Source organism: Silurus meridionalis, chromosome 4 (assembly GCF_014805685.1).
Source record: "Silurus meridionalis isolate SWU-2019-XX chromosome 4, ASM1480568v1, whole genome shotgun sequence".
Classification (NCBI taxonomy): domain Eukaryota; kingdom Metazoa; phylum Chordata; class Actinopteri; order Siluriformes; family Siluridae; genus Silurus; species Silurus meridionalis.
This window is the reverse complement of record NC_060887.1, coordinates 25,070,256-25,093,770: the sequence shown is the minus strand read 5'-3', so window position 1 is coordinate 25,093,770 and position 23,515 is coordinate 25,070,256. Positions and strand designations below refer to the sequence as shown.

At 36.9% G+C, this 23,515-nt stretch overlaps 1 protein-coding gene and 1 long non-coding RNA gene across 2 annotated transcripts; one reads left to right on the top strand and one right to left on the bottom strand.

Moving 5' to 3' along the window:
* Positions 1–1,909: 1,909 nt before the first annotated feature.
* Positions 1,910–10,832, bottom strand: LOC124383892. Its single transcript, XR_006925294.1, has 3 exons — positions 10,564–10,832; positions 8,346–8,392; positions 1,910–2,230 (listed from the first exon to the last, which is right to left on the bottom strand). It is a non-coding gene; the product is annotated as an uncharacterized LOC124383892 (long non-coding RNA).
* A 1,080-nt stretch (positions 10,833–11,912) lies between these two features.
* On the top strand, positions 11,913–13,675 carry pou3f1 (POU class 3 homeobox 1). Its single transcript, XM_046847862.1, is given in 2 exon segments — positions 11,913–12,318; positions 12,321–13,675. Coding segments are annotated over 2 exon segments (1,113 nt in total). The 5' UTR covers position 11,913; the 3' UTR covers positions 13,029–13,675.
* Positions 13,676–23,515: the final 9,840 nt, after the last annotated feature.

Below are 23,515 nucleotides of genomic sequence, written 5' to 3'. Positions count from 1 at the left end.
ATGACACTTTATGTAATTATCTTAAACAGTGAGCCTGAAATAATTCTATAAAAATGTATTTGTTTTTATCATTGTCTTCTCTGTATTGTTTTTACCTGTGTATTTTACACACCTGCCATCTTTTAAACATGAACAAGGGACATTGTGTGTCTTTTTTATTACTATAATAATTATTAATTTATAATGAATATTCAAGTACATTTTACAATAATGACACTTTGGAAAACATTGCTTATAGCTCCAGGGTTCGATCCTTAGCTCATTCTGTTATTGTCTGGGTGGAATTTTGTGTCTTCTCTCCATGGCAGTGTGGGTTTCTTCCCAAAACATCTACTCTAAATTGCCCCAAGGTGTAAATGTGTGTATGCATGGTGCCTTGTGATGGACTTGCGCTCCATTTAGTGTCTGCCTCTATTTGCACCCAGCGTTCCCAGGATAGACTCTGGATCCACAAGACCAGGGAAAGCATTTACTAAAGATGAATGAATAAATTTATGGATAAATGAATGAATGAATATTAGAATTGTATAAATTCAGAAGGCATTCTTTTTAAGAAACTGGACTGTTAAATAGTACCTTCAAAATTAGTGTATTTGCTTAAAAAAACTATTATATTTTACTAAATCATTAGATTTGCTAAAAAAAAAAAAAAAAAAGAAAGAAAATACATAGGTGCGTACACCACATATCACATTCTTGGGAGCACGTTGTGGGTGTGCGGAGGAAGGTGAATGTGTATCGGAATGACTCAGGCAGCATAATTAGCTTGGAGCATGAGGGCACAGCAGCCACACACATGCAAGACATTTGGACTGCTGGCACAAGCTTGTGCCAATATTACCAACTGTGCCAGACTGGCTGACAAAGTAAACAGAGCACTGTGTGCATGTGTGGAGTTTACACAGTGGACCACATCACTATTTGTACCAATCAAAAGGATTGAAATGTAATCTGCACATACAGTTATAAAATACTCAGTTGATACTCAAATGATGCCAAATGTCATTAATTAATTTAAGGAAAAATTCTGAAGGAAATTATATATAAACAGATATATGTTTTACCACAAACATGATATAACTGGTCAGGCAAGACATGAATTCAGTTATTAATTTACTTTATATTTAAATTCAGGGCCTTACATCACAAGGATACAGGCTTGTTTGGTTGATTAATTGCACTTTCTGGCGAAAATATCAAATGTCCTGCATGTTTATTTGAATCCTTTCATAATTTGGTTTAATCCCACTAAATTGTGAAGCTCAATCAATCAAAGAATTACTAGTGTTTGTATTTCGAAAAATTTCTAACTTAAAAAATAAAATAGAAAATGTCCCAAAAAAGTCATATAGGGTATCTGGGACCAGTGAAATGGGGCTTCTATTGTAGCAGTATTCCTTTGGTAAATCTTTTTCCCTAATGGTTAATAATAATGATGATAATAATAATAATTATTATCATTATTATTAATATTATTAAAAACTCACATCTCATAAAATCTCATAAAATATGTGAGATTTATGTGCTACTTTAGGAGTAATAGCAAAAGGTGCATCTGCCTTTGTGACATTAAGATCATAACTTTAAATCTTATTTTACATTTCTATTCAACATTTTATATAATGTTGTTTTCTCTGCTTTTGGTGAATCAAAGTTCGAACCACAAAATACCACATGGCCACATGTTTACAACAAATTACAACACACTTAGATGAGTAAATACAAATTGAAATGTTAATACCAATGTTCAGTTTTAGTCTAAAAGACTGAAATTATAAACTAGATTAAAGGTCATGAAACAAAAAGACACAAAAGCTTAGAAATGCACAAAAAGAAAGAAACTTGAAAACAATTTTACTTAAATTATTTATCTTTTATTTACTTTATTTTATTTTTTACAAACATGACAAAACATATAAATATAGAGGAGAGCAGCATTTTAATGTGAAATAGAATTTATATAAAATAAAAATCAGTTTTAACCTTTTGCACTACAACATTTTGCCGTTTATTAACCTCCACTCTTCTGGGAAGATGTTCCACTAGATTTTGGAGTGTGCTTCTGGAGATTCATTCAGCCACAAGGGTGTTAGTAAAGTAATGTACTGATGTAGGGTAAAGCGGTCTGGATTGCAGTCAGCATTCCAATTCATCCTAAAGGTGTTCATTAGGGTTGAGTTCAGAGCCATAACTTCATGGAGCTTGCTTTTTGAATAGTAGCACTGCCATCCTGGAACAGATTTGTGTCTCTTAGTTTAAATAAAGGAAAAATGTAATGCTACTGCATCAAAAGACATCCAATACAATTGTGTGCCTTTAACTTCATGGTAACTGTTTGGGTAAGAATCACATATGTCTGGAAAAGCCAGGTGTCCAAATACTTTTGTCCATATAGTGAATATTGAATAATTGAACAGTTTCCAGGCCACAGGTACTGATGTGAGTATGGTTATAAATTCTGTACAGATATTTTAGAATTGCATTTACAATATCACTGTTATACATCTGCAAATAATCTATTAACTATACTTCAATAGCTACAGTACAACAGCAAGTCTTTCAATGATTGAAGTATATCGCATTTGAAAACATGATTAAAGTATGTTGCTATTGATCAACTCTTCTCACACAGAAGCTGTTTTTTTTATGTCGGTCTTCCTGCTTTATTCATGTTAGTGTGTCAGAGAGATGGCCATGTTGGATACAGCCAAGTCACTTTGTGTGTCATTCTCCTCTTCTTTTCTTATAGAGTACTAAAGACCTTGATAAACAGAAACAATTATGCAATATCTGGGTGTTTTTAAATAAAAGATGTGAAACAGGCAAGACAGGAAAAGTAACACATCTGTAATCGCTTGGAGATTCCCAGCAACATTTAGAATAAAGCTTTCACTCAAAACCCTGCCAGTTTCCTAAACAAATATACTCTGATCATCTGATACTGTGTATTAGTTTTCAAGTTTTAATTTGCTTTGGCATGTGTGTGGGCATGTATGAGCAATCTGACATTCCTTATGCCACTTCCTCCTTCAGTGGTGAGCTTGGTATCAAGGTATTAGTGTGTCAAGGTATTAGTGTGTTTTATATATAAGAATGTGGGTTGGGTTAGTTAAGTACAGTTATGTTTTTTTTTTTTATAAATATTGGTATATCCAAAATAGTAATAATATTAACAATCATTTTATCGAAGATTATTTTGACCTTGTGTGTACATTTGGCTGGCTATTAAGAAAAATATTTTTTTCCTATAAAAGTCCTGAAATGTTTTAATATTATTTATTGAAAATAAGAAGAATTTACAAGCTAAAAACTTCGAGTTACATAGAGCATTCAACATTTTATCATTTAGCTACAGTAATAATTATATCAGTGGAAGGTCCTTGCAAGGGTAGTAAAACAAATGTGTGTGTCTTATATAGGGAGAACTTACAGTGGCACTTCCTATTAGATGGTAAGTGTGAATAGTTCATCCACTGAGCAGGCGACATCATTTTCCTTGCAAGCAACATCATGGCAATCTACTCAGCCTAGTCATCACTCAAAACACCCCCACCCAACAAACACACGGCAACAATCATACATACACACACTTTCCCTCCATACTCAACACTGTAGAATGCAGTATGTAATGTGAGTGTGCATGCCCAAGAAGTAGTACTCTGGGACTCATTCAAATAAGTACCAAACCCTCAAATCAAATCAACGCAGTGATAATTGAGAATGATGCTGTAGGAAAATCCCCCTGCACATCACATGAGCATATCTCAATGAGATGAATTAAACACTCAATGCGGTTCGAATGAAAAAAAAGAAACTGACGTACAGCCACACACACATACAATAAGCAAAGCGTGTGTTACCATATTTCAGCTACAGCTAAACCACACGCTGAGTTTTAATGGCAAATCAACAAAGCAAGAACATGAAAGGAGGGCCAGCTTCTCTGCAGAGTAGAAATTATTCATCAGTGGTGGAGTGTTGCACTGCAGGCGAAAGAACCTGCAGCACCACTGCTTTTTAATTGCCAGAAAATGAGTGTAAACGAGGACGAAGAGGTGGGAAGGGTTAGAATTCAGATAAGTGGCAAGTCAGAGATTCCACTTCTCAACATTCCTCCCTGCCCTGTTAAAAAAAGGAGGAAAGGGACAGATAGAGAGAAAGATTGCATAAAAATGTAAGGAATGATTAGGTCTGGGAGGAAGTTACTACGCTTGTTTTGTGTGGGGGAACTTGCAAGTTTTACAGATACCAAATGTCAGTGCAACTGTCTGACCTACTTGCTGAGAGAAACGCAGACCTGATTGTATTCTAATAACAGAATAGGCTTTTGTCATGGCAGGATAGAAGATAAAAATGAAATGTTTTGGCAAAAAAAATAAAGAGAGAGAGAGAGAGAGAGAGAGAGAGAGAGAGAGAGAGAGAGTGTGTGTGTGTGTGTGTGTGTGTGTGTGTGTGTGTGTGTGTGTGTGTGCCTGCTTTTGCTTTACTTCAAACTTTCCCAAATTGAAGCAATCCAAGTTTCTCCTTATAAACTCTTACACTCATTAGTCCAGTGTTTTCCAAATCCCCTTTAGCCTCTCTGCACCTGTTTCCAGGACCTGCAGGGCTGAAATTGCAGCTGGGCTTTGGGGACTCCACCTCTGCTATCAGGGTTGACCCAAGCACAAGCAGCTCTCAGACTGGTCAATCCGCAATTAAAAGCAGTCTAACTCAATTCAGTCTGCCTGCAAGTGCTTGAGCACAGACAACACTGAGCCATGAGCGGTCAACCATTGGTCATGACCCCTCTTTAGCAAAACCTGGTCACTTTACAACAGACTTTCCTGGTTCCATGTCAAAAGACTGTCACGTTTGGACAAGGTATATCAGACAGACATCTCACAGTCTCTCCTTTCACAAACTCAGAAAAAAAAGTATTTGAAAGACAAGTGACATTTTTGTGGGTTAATTATTATGGCAAGACTGTGATTTTCTGACATCTGCTCACTTACCAAGATTTTGTAAGCTTGGGGAACACCCCCTCACTGATTGGTCTATTAAATTTATACAGGTGGAAAAGTCACTCAGTCTTTAAGGGTCCTTGTAGCATAATGAAAAGACAAAAGAAAGAAAAAGTGACAGACCTAGAATGTTTCAGCAGCACACACACACACACACACACACACACACACACACACACACACACACGCGCAATAAGAAAAGATGGTCACTGGGCTCCGTTAGGACTGCATTAACATGAATTACTATTTAATTAAGACAAAGCACATGATTAATAATTTTGAGAGAGCTCCTGGATATCAATTGTGTGTATATTAATGAGTGGAATGTTACAGCTCTTCTCTCCAGACACTTAACAGTCTACAGAGGTTTTCACCACCAGTAACTAAATATCTAAAATATCACACTGGAATATTTAAATACTTCGCTTATTGTGTTAATACGAAAATTATAGTTTTAATTCTTATGATCAGGGGAATAATAAAACAGTAATTCCATATCAACAATGGCTTATTTAAGCCTCACACTTAAAACAATGATTTAAGACACATATGATTCTGGAATATGGGTGATTTATGCAAGGCTCTTGAAACCTCACACAATAATTTATTGTCACTGATGCATCAAAAAACAAAGTGTGTTTGAATTTACATTAATGATTTTTAAAAGGAATGCATACAAAAAACATGCAAAAGCTCCACTGTTTAAAGAAAGCACTCTTTTTCAGAATTATGTTTCTTCTTGTTATTGGAAGCTCTCATACTTTATGAATTGCTGTTATGTAAAACATGTTTTTAAGTAGACATTGAGTAGCACATAAAACGTTTCAAATTTTGCAAGTAAACTTCAGAGTAGCAGTAATTAATTTCTATTGTTTTCACATATCACAAAAAATATTTAAAAGGATTTAACACATTCCATACGAGTGATATTTGTAAACAAAAATATTCTCATTTTATAACCAACATTTTTTTACACATTTCATTACATCTGCTTTTCTAGATTAAACAATCAAACTTTTCTTAATTACGTTACTTATTATTTAAAGCACTTGAAATTTAACTCAGAGAAGGAGACTTACTGAGGCATGTAAAACTTTAGCAAAGGTTGAACTGCATCAGCAATCTATGTGCTTATTTCTATTCCTAGCGAAAAACTCGATTGAGGGCTGTGGGCACAAAGTAAATCTGTTTTATTCCAAACTGCATTATATTTAAATAAAAGTTGTCATGGTTCCACCTTTTTTATGATTAAATAATATATAGAACTAAATAAATAAATATAAAACATTACTCTGCAATCTGCTTAAATAATGCAGTTTTACATGCAAAGCTTTCTAGTTCATTCAAATGTATAATTAGTACATTATAAACAGAGAAAAAAAATCTCATTTATAGTACAATACAGTTAAATGTCTAATAGAGCTATTCAGGCTATAAGATATACAACCATATGCTTTCAATATCAATCAATATCAATTAAATAAATATAAATTTAAACCTCTCATTAGAATCATAAAGCTGGGCTACTTCAAATTCACTTATATTCTGTACATTTCGTTTGAATTTACATCTAATGTAGCTTAAAAATCAAACAAAATATGTTATATTAAACATATAATTATAAATGAAGAACTGTATCAATGGCTTTATTTTGTCGCTTGTAATATACGCAATGGCAGGCTAAATCAAAAGTCCCAATGGGCCACCTTTAATAATCTCTGGTGCCTTTAATGCAATTTAATAAGTGAACCATAAAAGTGTATTACAGGATTTGTTTTATTTGTGAACATTACAAAAAGAAGTTCTGAAAGTAAAACTTGCTCGATATAACTTGAAACTACTTGACACTGCAATTGCCTTTTGCGTTAAACTATATCTCAGTAGGCATCAGAATAAGTTAGTCTCTGTGGTAACAGTCCTTTCAACATTTTCAGGGAAACTACATTATAGGAATGGGAAGAAATAATAGGAATTTGATCATTTATTGAGGTGATAGACAGAAGAGAGCCCTAATGTATTCCGGTGCATGCTTCCAAGTCCTTTAGCCCACTAGCTGTTTACTTCTCTATCAGCTGCTTAGTAAGAGCCGGGCCACCATCCATATTCAGGCAGCACAAATTCCACTGCTTATCACGCCAGACTCCTCCAAAAGCTCCCTGTTTTCCCCTCTGCACATACATACATACATAAACATCTTCATGGAAGTCGGTGGCAAGTGCACACCCGGGAGGGGCATTGGGATAAAGATCACCTTGAATTCAAAGTAGAGGATTGAGGCCTCTGTGGACAGAGTGCCTCAGCCACACAGGTTCGAACACTAAATAAGGTGTGTGTTTGTGTGTGCATGTGTCTGTCTGTCTGTCTGTCTGTCTTATAGTTTATACTGTATGTGGCCACACTAAGAGGTTTATTGGTAAAGCTCCAGTCCTCCGTGCCATATTACATTATACATAACCTAGGGCATATTTTGTTGTTCAAGGTGTGAAATTTGTAATATGTCTAAGTCAATGATTACAAACATAACTAAGTTTACTGTACTGAAAATTGAGTTTACAATGTTCACTTTCTTTAAGGTTTTGAACTGTGAACTGTGAGGAAAAAGCAATAATTCCTACTTTGGAAAATAATTGTTAATGAATATTTACATCATTAAAAAAGTTTATTTCACTCTTCCCATAGACACATGGGCAATTAAAATTATATTTGGGTGGTATGCTCTCTCTCTCTCTCTCTCTCTCTCTCTCTCTCTCTCTCTCTCTCATGTGTGTGTGTGTGTGTGTGTGTGTGTGTGTGTGTGTGTGTGTGTGTGTGTGTGTGTGTGTTTAATGATTGTGAAGAAATAAACCGAGCAAGAAAAAAATATATATGGTTGATCACTTTTCACATTCTTTATGTTCAGTCCTACTTTACACAGCTGAGGGGAAAAGCACTTCTACTCTTTAGTTCTGTCTGTAGGACTAAGCGGACTGTCTTTCTCTCTGTCGGTCTGTCCCTCTTTCTGTCTCTCTCTCGACTAATTGCGTGTCGGTGCGCGTATATTCATGTCGGCGTCTTCAGAGCCCCGCCTAATTAGCCCAAAGATAAGTGGAGAGATAGAGAAAGATAGCGTACACCTTTTTTTCTTTTTTTTACCGTAAAGAGGAAACGTTCCCCTCGCGTTTCCCTCGGGAGTCTGGCGCAATGGCCTGAGTTTGTTAGCCAAAAGAGGAGGGAGGATGGAAAGGGTGGGGGGGCTGGAAAGAGAGAGAGAGAGAGAGAGAGAGAGAGAGTGTGTGTGTGTGTGTGTGTGTGTGTGTGTGTGAGAGAGAGAGAGAGAGAGAGAGAGAGAGAGAGATGGAGACGTACCTGAGTTGCACTCTGTAAACGGGAAGCGCGGCGCCCATTAGCCACGTCTGTCAAAACAAATGTCTAAATGGATGAGTGGAAAAGGGGAGACTTGGCGGTTGAAGTTATGTGAGGCGAATATATAATTAAAACACTTTAGGTTTGCATCTATCGTAATGTTTTATTAATGAATAGGAATTGTAAGCGTTGGAGGGGGAAAAAAAGAAACGGCAACTCTCAGTGAGAGGACATGTTCAAGTCTCCCACGTCCAAGAAACAATATAGAGAAGTTATCCCACATGATTTTTTTTACATGCTTTTTTATTTGATTTTCGTTGTTGCTGTTAGATCTGACGTCCAAATTCAGGCTAAAATTAGTAAAAAATGGCAAACTACATAAACAAGTGCATTCAGATTATCAGTGGCTGTACAATATACTTACTGTGATATTTTACTTTTAAAAGCAGTGTAGGTGGAAAAAAAACAAATAAAGAAACAAACCAACAAAAACAAACACACAAATAAATAAATAAATAAATAAATAAATAAATAAATAAATAAATAAGTGGAAATGTGTATTTAATACAGATGGACCTGTATATTATTTGTTAATGTTTATTTAAAACATTATTGACTCTGGATTATCTAATACTGGTTGAAGCAAGAGTAGTTAACTATTAACTAGTTAACTTTTTTTTAAGTACATAAATAAAAGCTATAAACAAAACAGATACAAAATTGTGTATTACCTGCGTCATATTATTTTGTATAGATCATGTCAAAACTATTAGTCTGATGTTCCTGACAATTGATTGATTCCTATTTTGCACAAATTATTAGCTTTCTTTATTTACGTTAAATAAAGGGAACTTTCGTGCTTGCTCATTTTTTTTTCGGAATCTGCTTAATTGCTTGTTTGACAGACATGCTGCTTCTGATTACATTCACGATATGGAAGAGTGTTAATGGTTCGATTAAATCACGTGACTACCGGGGCGTGTCTATTTGAAAACAATCGGGGCGACGTAGAGAACGACGACGCAACAACAACAAAAATAACACGTTTACGCAGAAAGTAGATAGGAACTAAGTGAGGAGTGAGGCTGCTGTGGAGCTGAGCCAGTTGTGTACATTTGTATATAACTTTTAAATATGATAAAAATCTGATTTTTTTTTTTTAAGTGTGAAGTTGCATTATCTAAGTTGAACCTTTTACACTTGGTTAACTGCTTTCGCCTATTTTTGTGCATCCACGCTGGTCAAAGAGTGCAGTTGTTCCCTACTGTCTTATAGAAATCGGACAGAACAGGGCCTATTCTTTGCCTTTTTCCTGTAACGCAAATCACTCATCAGACACATCAGTGCAGTCCTTTCAGCAGCCTCTCCATGGCAACCTCGCGCGTCCAGGGAAAAATGCCCCCCTGCGCCACACAAGGCCGTATTATCGGCGAGCATCTGCGTGCTTTTTTAGCCAGCGGGGGAACTACAAGACTCGGTCTGTGCCTCTGCTTTGCCTCGAATCCCCGAACAGCGATCACCGCGCTTTTTATAGACTCTCAAATGAGCAGGAGCGGACAGTAAAGCATGCTCATTAAAGTGCGTCCCGGAAAGCGAGCTTTGAGACTCACGATAAACTCTGCATCACACCATCCATGACGTCTCCGTCATCTCCTCAACCCTGTCTGATAGACTCCATATTCATTCAAGGAATGGCACAGACCTACATTATGACCAGACCACACTGATATCCAATAACAGTAATGGAAATTGGTGTGATATGAAGTATAGGCCTCGTCAAACAATTCAAAGAAATGATCAGAAACCAATCAAAGATATCAGGAGTGTAAAGATTGGTGTTCGGATTATTTTGAAATACTACTTTTATAGGTCTTGTCACAAATCGCGTCTAAGGAATAGCTAAATACAGTTAAGCAGTATATTTCTACATAATCCTTTACGAGCACAAAAGGAATATTTACTGACATTTACTTCCTGTCTATAATATATAATAAATTCCCTGTAGGTCAAATGTTTAATAAATACCCTGTAGGCTAGGCTTCACTGTTCTTATGATGGCACAGAGATAAATAAATAAAGTATGAGTGGACATAACCCCGCCTTTGAAAGAGTGGTGAGGAGCACCTGTGACCCTAAACACACACACACACACACACACACACACACACACACACACATGCAAGATGGAACGGATATACGGAAAAGAAGCGTGAAAACTTACCAGTGTGCTTTATTGTCGGGTTTTTCCCAAATATTATGTTGCATTTCTATTTAAAACCCTGTGGAAATAGCCCACTGAACACAAAACAAATGAACAAATGCGACCGTTAGCAAAAAAAAAAAATACATTACAATAAATAATTGAAATAGGACTGATACCCCCCAAAAAAATCTTCAGCAGCAGCTCCAGATGCAGAAGGAAGGAGTGTGTGTGTTCCTGATTGCGGAGTTTTAGACGACTGAAACAGGAGAGATGTAAGATTTGTTTAAAGCCCCGCATTTCCATTTAAGAACGTGATTGTGTTTGCAAAGATCCCTTTCAATCTTCACAATCTCCCCCTCTCCACCCTCAGCGTCTCAGAGGCTGCTTTGCAATTCATAGAATTGGTAATTTGCTATTGGGACAAAACGTGAAGAGAAAAGTAATCAGATCAGCCGGGAAAGCGGTGCGAAAAGAAGCCAGGGGAAAAAAAAACACTAGATATTTTGGAGTTGCTGTTTGGGGTTGGGAGATACATGGGAAAGACAACTGCATAGAAATAAATGTAGCTTGTTATATCAAAACTTTAGGAAGATGGTAAAATAAAAAAAATAAAAAAAACATGATCATGGAAAGCATGCATTTATTCTGAACATTAACAATCCATGCGAATGAATCTGAAAATAGATTAATTACACTTGAGCGATTGCATTAGGATAACTTCTACACGTTGTGAATATACAGTGAACTTGACAGTGCGTTTAGTGAAGTTCAATTAAAACAAATGTCTTGTCTGAAGCTATTATATAAATAATAATTGCTTTGTATAAATAATGTAGCCGATTATTGCAATCAACATAGAAACAATGCCGTCAATTGATTTGCATGAATCATGTGAGGGTTGTTGGATACTTTAGAATATGAATGAGTGTTATAGGAGAGCTACAGTTACTAACAGTACTAATTTAACTCGGTAAGGGGGTCTTCCCCGGACTAAAGAGTACGGCACTCCCCCACGTGGTCATTTGTAAAAACAACCCACCAGCCAGTGATTTCCTGCGGCTTTGCTGCGCGCTGTCTTGACTAGTGGGGAGAAGGAGAAGAAAGGGATTTCAAAAGCGAGAGCGAAAGCATTGTGAAAGCCGCCAATTGCGAGTAACTGGGATCGCGGCGGGAGGCAGCCAACCAAGCGGCCCGCGCGTGAGGAAAACACGAAGCGTCAGTCGGGCTCGAGGCGGCTGCCAGCCAATGCACGCGCACGGGAGGCGTGTCCGCGCGCTACTCCAGCGCCTCCCCGCGTGGGCCGTCGCGCGCGCCCTCTAAAAAGCTCTCTCACCTCCGAGGCGCGCGTCAGTTTTCGGAGTCGGAGCCATGGCGACGACAGCTCAGTATATCCCGCGGAATAATTCGTTGCCTTCCAACCCTCTCATGCACCCGGACTCGGACCGGATGCACCAGGGCACGACCTATAGAGAAGTGCAGAAGATGATGCACCACGAGTATCTTCAAGGGCTCGCGGCGTCCAACGCGGGACACCCGATGAGCCTGACGCACCACCAGTGGCTGCCCACGTCCGGCGCAGACTGGAGCAGTGGAACACACCTCGGCCAGCAGCCCGAGCACAAGGCCAGTGTGCCAGCGAGCCGCGAGGAACTGACCAGCGGCTACCACAGGTCACATTTGGTGCACCAGGCTGCACAGAACGGCCACCATGGCTCGTGGGCGCCGAGCAGCACCACACATCACCTGTCTCCGCTGTCGCCCGCTTCAGGGGCCACCAGTCCCTGGTCTACTCTCAGACGGGCTATGCTATGCTGAGCCCGCAACCGTCACTGCATCACGGCATGCGCGAGCCGCTGCACGACGACGCGGTCGTTCATGAACATCAGCTCGAGTCGCCACAGCAGCCGTTTGGACATCACCAGGACCATTCGGACGAGGACGCGCCCAGCTCTGACGACCTTGAGCAGTTCGCCAAGCAGTTTAAGCAGCGGCGCATCAAACTCGGCTTCACGCAAGCGGACGTGGGGCTTGCGCTCGGCACGCTCTACGGCAACGTGTTCTCTCAGACCACCATCTGCAGGTTCGAGGCGCTACAGCTCAGTTTCAAGAACATGTGCAAACTTAAGCCTCTACTCAACAAATGGCTGGAGGAGACAGACTCAAACACGGGCAGCCCAACTAACTTGGACAAGATCGCGGCGCAGGGCCGCAAGCGCAAGAAGAGAACCTCGATCGAGGTCGGAGTGAAAGGGGCGCTGGAGAACCACTTCCTCAAGTGCCCCAAGCCCTCGGCGCACGAGATCAGCACGTTGGCCGGCACGCTGCAGCTGGAGAAAGAGGTCGTGCGCGTGTGGTTTTGCAACAGGAGACAGAAAGAGAAAAGAATGACACCGGTGGGGGTCGGACATCCGAGCATGGAGGACGTTTACTCACAGGCGGAGACCCCTCCGCTCCATCACTCGCTACAAAGTCCCGTCCAGTGACTGTCCTGCTGAGTGAAGCTCTTATTTCAACACAAACAAAACAAGAACATCGATAGAGAAAAGGGGGACTAGGGATTTCACAGTATTTCGTTTCTGGTTGTTGTTTTGATTTTATTTTTTGTTATTCTGAGGGACAATGCCCGCAGCAAAGTTGGGTGAGAAATAGTTTTTGGCCGCAGACCGGAGACTGTGGTGCAACAACAGTTGATGGGACGCAATTGATTAAAAAAAAAAGGGGAAACAAAATGCATGAATGACTGCAGAATCGAATTGATGTGCATTTGAAAGAAAAGTGTTTTCACCAAAAATAATGCGTGTCGATCTGAAGGCGTTCCGGTGGAGGAAAATAATAATAATTCGATTATTTCAGCGCTGCTCAAAAAGGAGCCATATGCCACAATAAGAGATGTTTTTCTTCTCCTCGCTGTTGGCGAGACTTAATCTGAGGTGGTGGTGGTGGTGGTGGTGGTCTGATCTGTTGTCAATTAAGGTTACAGTTACGTTTTTCTTCATTATAACAATTAACAGATTGACTGTTACGGTAGAGTTTTCAGATCATTTTGTGATGTTTATTTGGGATATTTTCACTTTTTTTTAAGTTTCAATGTGGTGTTTGTTTTACTCTTTCTGACCTTTTTTTATTTTTCGTGTTTTATATATTTTTATTTCGAGTAAACAAACCCAAACTTTTTTTTTTTTTTTTTTTTTTTTGTGTCAAAGCCACTGAGCCATAATTTGGAGATGTATCATGTTTACAAATGTCCGATATATTATCACCTAGTTTCCTTTAATAGAAAGAAGAGACTGTCATTTGGGCTGAAACTCACGAGTTTGTCATTTTGCGTTTCCCTCTTTTTTTTTAATAAGCACTTATTCTTGTGTTAACCTGGTCGTAATTATTTATATTTATATTTAATTATTTTAATGATAACTAATGCGTGATAGTTTTGTGATAGGATGTACACCGATTTGTTTTCTTGTTTACAGCTTCCGCAACTCATCCAAATGACTGGAGTTATCAAGAATTAATTGGGTTTGGGTTTATTTTTGGAGACAGGCTTAACCAGTTTTTATAGTACAAGAACGAAAATGGAAATGAAAGTAAAATCTCAGGTAAATTTCAGCGCCCGTATATTGTGCTGTACTCCTTTACTTCTGTCTTATCATCACCGGCTCGGTCTGAACCAGCCCGGGTCCGCATACTAGCGTACTAAGTAGTATGTTAAAATAGTAAGCAACTATTTGGACGTACTATTTAGAAGTGTAATTTCTGGACGGAGCTGTGGTCGCTCGGATTTACTCCCTACTGGCCTGTAAAAATAGAGAAAGACATTGTGCTGATGAAATTATCCGCTGTGGGATTGTTAATTTTTTTTTGTTTTGTTATTGGTTTATTTATTGTTTTTTTTTATTATTATTTCCGAGAGCGGGACATGAAAGAGGGATTCTGAACAAGTCGTGCGTTTCGTGTCGTTTCTCAAGGCATCTGTGAATGAACAGCTTTGGAGCAGGTGTTCCTTTTTTTTTTTGACAATTCTGTTATTTGAAACCGTGTGGGATATACAACTTTTTCCAAAAAAAAAAAAAAAAAGAAAAGATTTTAAATAAATAGTTGTCATTATTATTTCCAATATGTAAATATGTCCAATATGTAAACATATGTATTGTTTTGAGTTTGTTTTGGATTTTTTTTTTTGTTTTGTTCTTTCCGGGCAGTTTTGTACACTTACTAATTCCAAGAAGATATTTTAATATTTCATTTATGGATTTGACCATTTATATATCTATATATTTATTTCTTAAAGTTGTTCGGAGCTTTCTGTTTGGCTCTGTTAATTCTGTTGCAGTGAATTACAAATGTTTTTTTTTTTGTTTACTACATTGGTTGTATGTTGATTGCGAAATGTAGACTGCAAAGTCACGTTTATATTTATGTTATAGTAATATTTTATTACTTACATAAAACGTATATTCGAACTTGGCTTCTGTCTTTTTTAAGAACATATTTCCTCCTTCTACCTCATAATATGATGGATATTAAAATAATAATAGTAAAAACAAATCTACATTTATCCATTAGATAGAACACCATATCACAATTCTCCCCCTCCAGGATATTACTAACTAACTAAGTGTGTTTTTTCAACCAAAACCCCCTCTCACATCACATTCAATCAGGATAATGAAATATAATGTCTTCATCTTATAAGTAAAGATTGGTCAAGAAAGGGATATTTTGCTCTTAAAACTGACAGATTTCACTCAGAACATCGTGATGTGAACAGTCACTTGCTGTTTTTTTACGTTAAAAAAACGTTTGCATTTAGATCAATAATAAAGAAATTCACCAGTGTTATAACCAAAATGTGTACCGCAAGGGCGATTGAAATATACACCTCCAATCTCACACTGAACACAGATCATTTACACTAAAGCACACATTTTAGATATTATCCTGTCCTGATCATCCTCTTTTACCTATCCAGGAAAGATCAACATTAGTATTAGTAATGCAGAGAAGAAATGGAAGAATCATGTGCAAATATTAAAAGCGTTTAAAATAGTTTATACAGAATCATTTGTCCATATTGTGTATATCAGAAAGATATGAACGCTTGTTCGGACATCTACAGTCTGCCTTTAGTAATATTCATGTGTGTTTGAACTGAACATATGGCGCTATTTTAATGCAAAGTGCAGAAGTGTGACGCATGAAATGTGCGTTAAAGCTGGACATATGGCCCGTTCAAATGTTTATATATACACAAAATTAATATTATATAAAGCCTAACAAAGTATTCAGCCACATTATTCAGGATTCTGATTTTTCAGAATTGTTTCAGAAGTTCAGTTCAGTTGCTTTGAGACGAGGTGGAGTTTAGAGTACAGCTTCTGTGCTGTGGCTGAAACTAATTCTTTCTCTAAAAGAAACACATTTTAGGATTTGGTACGGTGTGCTTGCACAGGATTCTTTTTGTTTGTGTGTATGAGGTAATTGCAAGATTACTGCAATTACACACATGAAATCACATGAACCCACAGACTGACAGATGCAATGACATATCCGGGTGGAAATGTTTCAAGGAAAAGGAATATTTAGGAACGTCTATGACGAGAAAAAGAAGAAGGGGAGAAAAAGAAGAAGAACAAGAACAAGAAGAAGTAGAAGAAGAAGAAGAAAAAGAATAGCTAATTTGGCTTGTTGATGTTTAATGGGACTAGTATCGCAATACCGTACCGATATTTTTATTTCATATAAATAGGAAAACAATTAATCCGTTGTCAAACGTCAGATTTCTACAACTAACATTTTTTGTTAAGAACACACCGCGATTAACAATACCGTGGACTAAAACTCGTTTCATTTATTCAGTAAATAATTTTTATTGTCTGTGTGATTTAAAATAAAAGAAACATACCCTAAACCTTACAAATTAATTAATTAATTAATAAAGCAATACAACAAATAACTAAAAAAAAAAATGAAAGGCAATATATACACACATGCTATGGTTATGTTAATAAATGCTTTTTAACTCTTCTTGTTAGATTTTACCTGTAAAGACCTTTCAAATGGCCAATGATATATTTCATGCCTATTGTTATAAATATGATCTTACTATTAAATTAATGCTATTTAATTCATTCAAATAAAAAGAGTAAAACGAAATATATATAATAATATTTATATATATATATATATATATATATATATATATATATATATATATATATATATATATATATATAAAGTATATTTTATACTATTTTAAACCAGTGAAATATTCTGTTAGACTCGGGCATCAGACGAATCCCATTTCTCAAGATCTTAAGAGGAATCGTGAGGCTAATGCGCCCCCTACCGGCCAGAACACTCAATGCAAATGAACTTAGTCTCCAGTTTCTCCAAAGCATCGTAAGATCTCTTAACTGGCAAAGACAGTCTTCAGTGCCATGCAATTGAACCACGATTGTTGCACTGTTTTGCCTTTGGGAATGAGTCTAGTTTTGATTTAGTCAAACAAAACAAAAATAAAAAAGTATCTCTTCAAAAACTCTCTCTCCTTTTCTCACCATCTCTCATTTTTATTCAGGCTAGATAAATGATTGCTGATATTAACTGTTTATTGTACAATATAATATAATAATAATGTTCATACACATACACTGGCAGTGGAACAATGTAAATTCCACTTTGTGTATGTAAGATTGTGATTGTGTATGTAAGATTGTGGAGAATGTAAAGAAGAAGAAGAAGAATTATTTACTGTTCTTCTTTAATTCATGTGTCTATGTGTTTATCCATAATAAACACATAGATGCATGTAAACTATCTTAAATCCGTAACGTCACATTTGTCATCATTAGAAAAATTGGCTTTCCCATTCCACACTATTAATGAAAAAGGACTTGTAGGTTAGGAAGGGATGTAAAACGTGATTGTAGTTACTTGAACAGAAGATCAGCACTCATTGAATGAAATGTTTCTTTACATCACATGTATCCTGGTGAGTAAAGACAGAGCTGAAATTAAGATGAGCTAGAGTGCAAAAGTACACTGAACTGTTAGGAACATGTATGAATCCAAAAATATTTTATTAATTATATGAAATATGTCTTCCTTTTTTAGCTCTCTTTTTAACCTAATCTCATTTGCAAATGACTTGGATTTTTTAAATTACTCTGATATACATAGTTTTTAACTCTCTCTCTCTCTCTCTCTCTCTCTCTCTCTCTCTCTCTCTCTCTTTCTCTCTTTCGCTCTTTCTCTATTGCAAATCCCCCCAAAAATATACAAATCTACAATATAAAGTCAAATTAAGCTTAGATAAAATCTAAGCATCAGCATTGCTACCCAATTTTTATACCAGGAGATTTTTGGATATTTTGTTAAATGACATGATTTTTACCCATGCACTATTTGAATGGAATATTTGATCATTTATATCCATTTTTATCAATTCTTCAAACTGTATAGCAATTTTGAATGTGCTGACACTTATAACAGCTCTAGTTCTAAGTACATAATATAACCACAGCTATGCAGCTGAAAGGGAAAAATGCGAACATACTTTTACTTGTCATTGAGCCATTTCTTAACTATTAATCCAACTCTGCTTACACAGTGTGCTTCTGTAAGCTTTTTACAACTGTATAAGAAAAAGCCTAAGGTTAATACCAAATGACTTCAAGGACTATACATGGACATAATATATATAAAAAGGTGACTAACAGATCATAGGATGGTCCATTGATTCTCCATGGAAAGCATAAAGCAGATGTGCATCACTGCTGAGTGCAGATTGGTTGTCTATGCATAATTATACACAGCCATAGGCAGAGTCATTGCGGGGAATTTGTGCCATCAAGCTTGCATCAATAGCTTGCATTGCTTCCCTTTCTCTCTCTACTCATACTAACATATTATTATCCACTCCTGTCAGAGTATACAGAGCCATATATCTGTGCTGCACTTAGGCGTTTGAGGTCTGACACCGCCTCCTTCATCAGGAGAATATCATCAAACTCAGGAGATGTGGATTAGTGATGATTAGCAGGGATTATCGCTGGTTAATGGTTGGAAAATACATTAGGAACCGTGGGCTCATAGGGGGAGGTTCGTTCACGCTAGCGGATTTGCATTGATCCACGGCAAATGAATGAGGATTAGTCGCATCTATCTGCCAACAGATAAATAACATTAAGCGCATTATTTGGGTGTACGGTATTATTAATGACATTACAAACACTACAACAAAGCTGGTAATCATGCCTAAATAATGCATTTAATGCTATTTTAAACTACTGGCTTTTGTGAAGTGATGCTGAGGAGCCTGTTGAATACATGTGAATCCTGTTTAACATGCAGTATAAGCAGCTGGCCCTATACCAGAACCACACTGTACCTTACATATTTCATTACTCATAAGACCCAGACCAAAATCAATCAACCCCACTTAAGACTAAGCCAGACTGAAATGATATAATGGCATCCTTTAGATTCATATGCTAAACAATTATAGTAGATATAATATATACCCCAATATATACCCACTGGAATACTTGATTTGCTGCTCATGAGTAGCAATTAGTCAAATATTCATCATTTATCTAAATTAACACTTTGGAAAAACCCTGATCCTCAACAGGGTTTGCAGTGGATACCAAGAATATCCCAGGCATACAATGGAAGCACTCCTTGGATTGAATGCCCATCACAAGGCATCCTGCACGCACCTGTTTAAAACATTAATTCACACCTAAGGGCAATTTATTGTCATCAAGCCAACAAAACAAGGTAGGAGGAGACTAGAATACTCAGAAGAAAAAAAAAACATATGAAACTCTGCACAAACTCAGGATTGAACTCGGGACTACGGAGGTGTGAGAACCCAAAGCTATCTGTTGCACCACTATGTTACCACAACCTCATTCATTGCTATATAAAGAAAGTATTTCAAATGAAGAGAATGGGTTAGGATAATTACAGATTCCTCTACAAGGCAGTGGGCAGGAACCTAAAGCATCTGAGATTAGAACGATCCTACAAGGTATACAGTTAGTGGCAAATTTTTTAAATAATACCACATGATAGTGGTATAAAAAGGAACAGGTCATAATCGTAATTTGCTGTAAGGCATTAGAGAGTTGAGAAGGTAGATACTGTGAGACAGAGCAGTTGATTTCCAATTAATAGTTTTATCACCAGGTGGCTGAGCACTCCAGGTCTGTTTCTTTTGCTTCCCTCACACGTCATACACTATCAACCTTTGTCTTATTCTCCCTCTCATTTATCTAACAAATACATGACCCCGCAATGAAGGCCAGAGTAGGGGGTTGTAGTGGAGAGTAGAGGGGAAGATTTCTTTTTTTTTCATCGAAAATTCCTTCTTTTCCTCACCTCAAGGTTTCTCCTCAGAACTACATGAAAGATGGGCAACAATGTGGCCACAAGTTGATCAACTATTTACCATTTGAAAAGCTTCAACAGAGCACAGGGCAGACAGAGAGAGAGAGAGAGAGAGAGAGAGAGAGAGAGAGAGAGAGAGATTGCTGTGTTATTTATGATACAGGACACTGTAGTTATTGGCTTCTGCTTAGGTTCAAATATGTGAACCTAAATACAAAGGTTTCTAGCCATGGTAAGCCTAAGCCTTCTCCTGTTTCTGTTTTTCATGTTTAGTAAACCATGCATTGTCTTACATGTTAACCACACACAATAACATGTAAACCTTTTTCATTTAAGAAACCACCTTGATATCTATGAAAGTTAGTAACGGATAAAGAAAATGTACTGAGTTGAGCTTTGGTACCAAATGAAACTTGATTCCATGCAATGCCTCTAAGCTAGATAGTAACGCATGGTTTAATATATGATAACAGCTAAAAAAACACAAATATGGTCCACTCTTTGTAAGCCAAAATACTACATATCTTCTTTATGTGATTACAAATCATTTTAATAGCATTAGAGGTCATACAATATACTATTGTATTAAACACAGAGAAAATGCACATCACTATAGACAAATCTGTTTTTATATTTTTGCTGACATATTTGATATCTAACTCTTTTTTACTTTTGAGCTATGCATAGCTTTCTTTGTGATCTTCTGTTATTGTCTATCAATGGCCTCCTCTAGGAAATTGCTCAAGGCTGTAACATTACTAACTCACCCATAAGGCCAAAATTTTACACATAATGTGAAGTCAATGCCATGGGCTGCCCAATACTTCACCTTCAAACCTTTTCTTTGTATGGCGGTCAGCCTGGGGGACCTCTCTTTCAACACTTAAATCGCAAGGTTGATTTTTGAATAAAGAAAGGACAATATAAACTGCCAAAGCATCTGAAGAAATACGCTAGACAATGGGATGGTTCTTTGCATTTGGATATATTCAAGGTCTTTCCATCAATGTCAAAAAAGTGTATTATTTATTATCATTTTCACAATTTGTATGCACCTCAGCTAGATTAAGATCTATTTTTATCTTACTTGTGAGGGCTTCTTGACATGCAGTAAGGAAAAGGAGCAGCACAAATGATCATTCAGGGTTTTTATTTCCCTGTTAACACAGCACACATTTCAGCACATCTATAGTGTAACTGCTGCAAACTTCTGACGTCATCCTTTCTTATCATATAAATATATATGCACCACATGCATTCTTTACTTTATTTTCCTTTCACTTAACAGAATAATTTGATGCTCTAAGCAGTGCACCAGCAGCATCAGAGCACTGATTATGAGATCTGAGAATAATTTATAAACAAAACTCATTAAGAACGGGAAACTTCTTGTGCATCTGTAATAACCATCATATCCTGTACTGCATCATATATTTTGTTTCATCCTATATGCATATTTCTTTCTCAGCAAAATGAACTTTTCTGCAGTATTTGATGTAAAATGTATTGTGCTGTATTATTTGGACATCATTTGTCATGGACAGTCTTGCATTTAGCCTGCACCTGAAATACATTGAGACAATAAAAATATGTATAGATGGCAAATAAAACGTATGTATCTCAAACAGGACATTTTTACGTGACAGGATAATATGATTTTTTTTTCTGGGCTGCCTGCCCTGCCCTCTCTTACACTGTCACTGGAGAGAAGAGACAAGTGCAAATGAGCATTTTGACTCACAACAGCCAAAATAACAACAACAAAAAAGAAATAAATAAGGAAGATGAAACGAGTGAAGGCGGGAGAGAGACAGTGCAAGATGAAATGGAGACCTGCCGCTGAGCTCAAGGACGTGGCGCACGACTGCGTAATTAGAAATGTACACAGATGATTTAGATGCGGAGATCTGATTAGGGAAAGCAGCCCAGTCTTAATCTTAATCAGCTCACTTCTGAGAGCCACTCATACATGCAGGGGGTGGGAGTGAAGCTGAGTGAGCACACACACACACACACACACACACACACACACTCCTCAAACATAGTGAGACACTCAGAGAGAGTGGGAGACAAACAGACATAGAGAAAAACATTCACACAGTCAGACAGACATACTCCCAGACACAAGCTAAATAGAAGAAGCATTAATATGTGCTACTGGACAGAGGAAGTTGGTGAACACACACAGAAAGAGAAACAGGCAGGCATACAAAAAAATAAAAATAAAACCATAAAATGAAAAGCTGAAAAACAAGTCTTTAATAAATGCAAAAAAGGCATGAACATGGAAAAAATATATTTTGCTTGAAAATCATGTACCAGAGAGCAAAACCTAAAATATAAAATATAGTCTTTTAAAAACCTGTTAGAATCTAACACGTACAAAGAATTTAAAAGTGAGATTTAGGAGGTATAGTAGCCCTACTCTTTTCAGGGCTACTAAAAAATAAATAAAAATAAACTAAAATAAAACAGCACAAATACACTATATGACTATAAAAGTTTTTGGAATCCTGATTATCACTCACATATGTGCTTGGTGCTTGTTGACTATCTTTTTCAATTGTTGGTCCCCTGTTTGCCTCTAATTTTATGAGTAGGCTATTGACTGTATTTTGGAGGTTAGTATATATTAATTATTTATTATTTATGCAATGTCAGCTATTTTGCAAAAAAACACAGTTTTGTGTACGTGTTTATGTATTGTCCTGTACTTTATCCTGTACTTTTTAAAAGATATTTTAAAGTTTAGTAGTTATTGCAGTGACATTGATATTAGTAAAAATTCATGCTTCAGTGTCCACATCAGAAAAAATGATAGCATGAAAATTTTAAATAATTAATACAGTAGATTTTGGCTTTTTCTATATACTTTTGTTAAATATTTGTTCATTTTTTGTTATGGCTTAATGCAAATACAGTTGAGGGATTACATTTTGATTCAGTAGAGCATCAAAATATGTTAAGATATCTAATCCAACTCTGGCTTAAATTAAAGAATAAAGCTGTTAAAGTTTAGGAAAGCCTTCAAGCACCCAATATAACCATTTTGCAAATGCACTGTGTATACATAACACGTACCATTTAAACTAATTTTTATTATTATTATCATTATTATTATTATTGTTGCTGTTGTTGTTTTTGTTCATTTTCCATCAGCTCTGCTTGCTATCACACAACCAAAAGTGTTCCCCTTCTTTTGCTCTCACCCTCTTTAATCCCTACTTGTAAGTACAAACATATGTCACATTTTCATTTACTTTTTAACAAAACCAGTAAACCATTGCTAGACAAAAACTGATAAATCAGTAAATCAGTAGACAGTGAACATCTGAACAGAGGGGAGCATAGCAAAGGCACAAAGAAAGCATTAAAAGCACAAACAGCTGTGACAGTCCACCATCCAGTGCTTGCATCCACCCACTGCACTATCATCATGCTAGTGAAAGGGGCCAAACTCTGCTTGCAACACACTGATACACAAAAGAACAGAACAGACACAAAGCGGTTGGTAATGAGTGAAGCAATTAAAAAAATACCAAGCTTTCTCCTCCCTTCCTCCCTCCCACATTCCCTC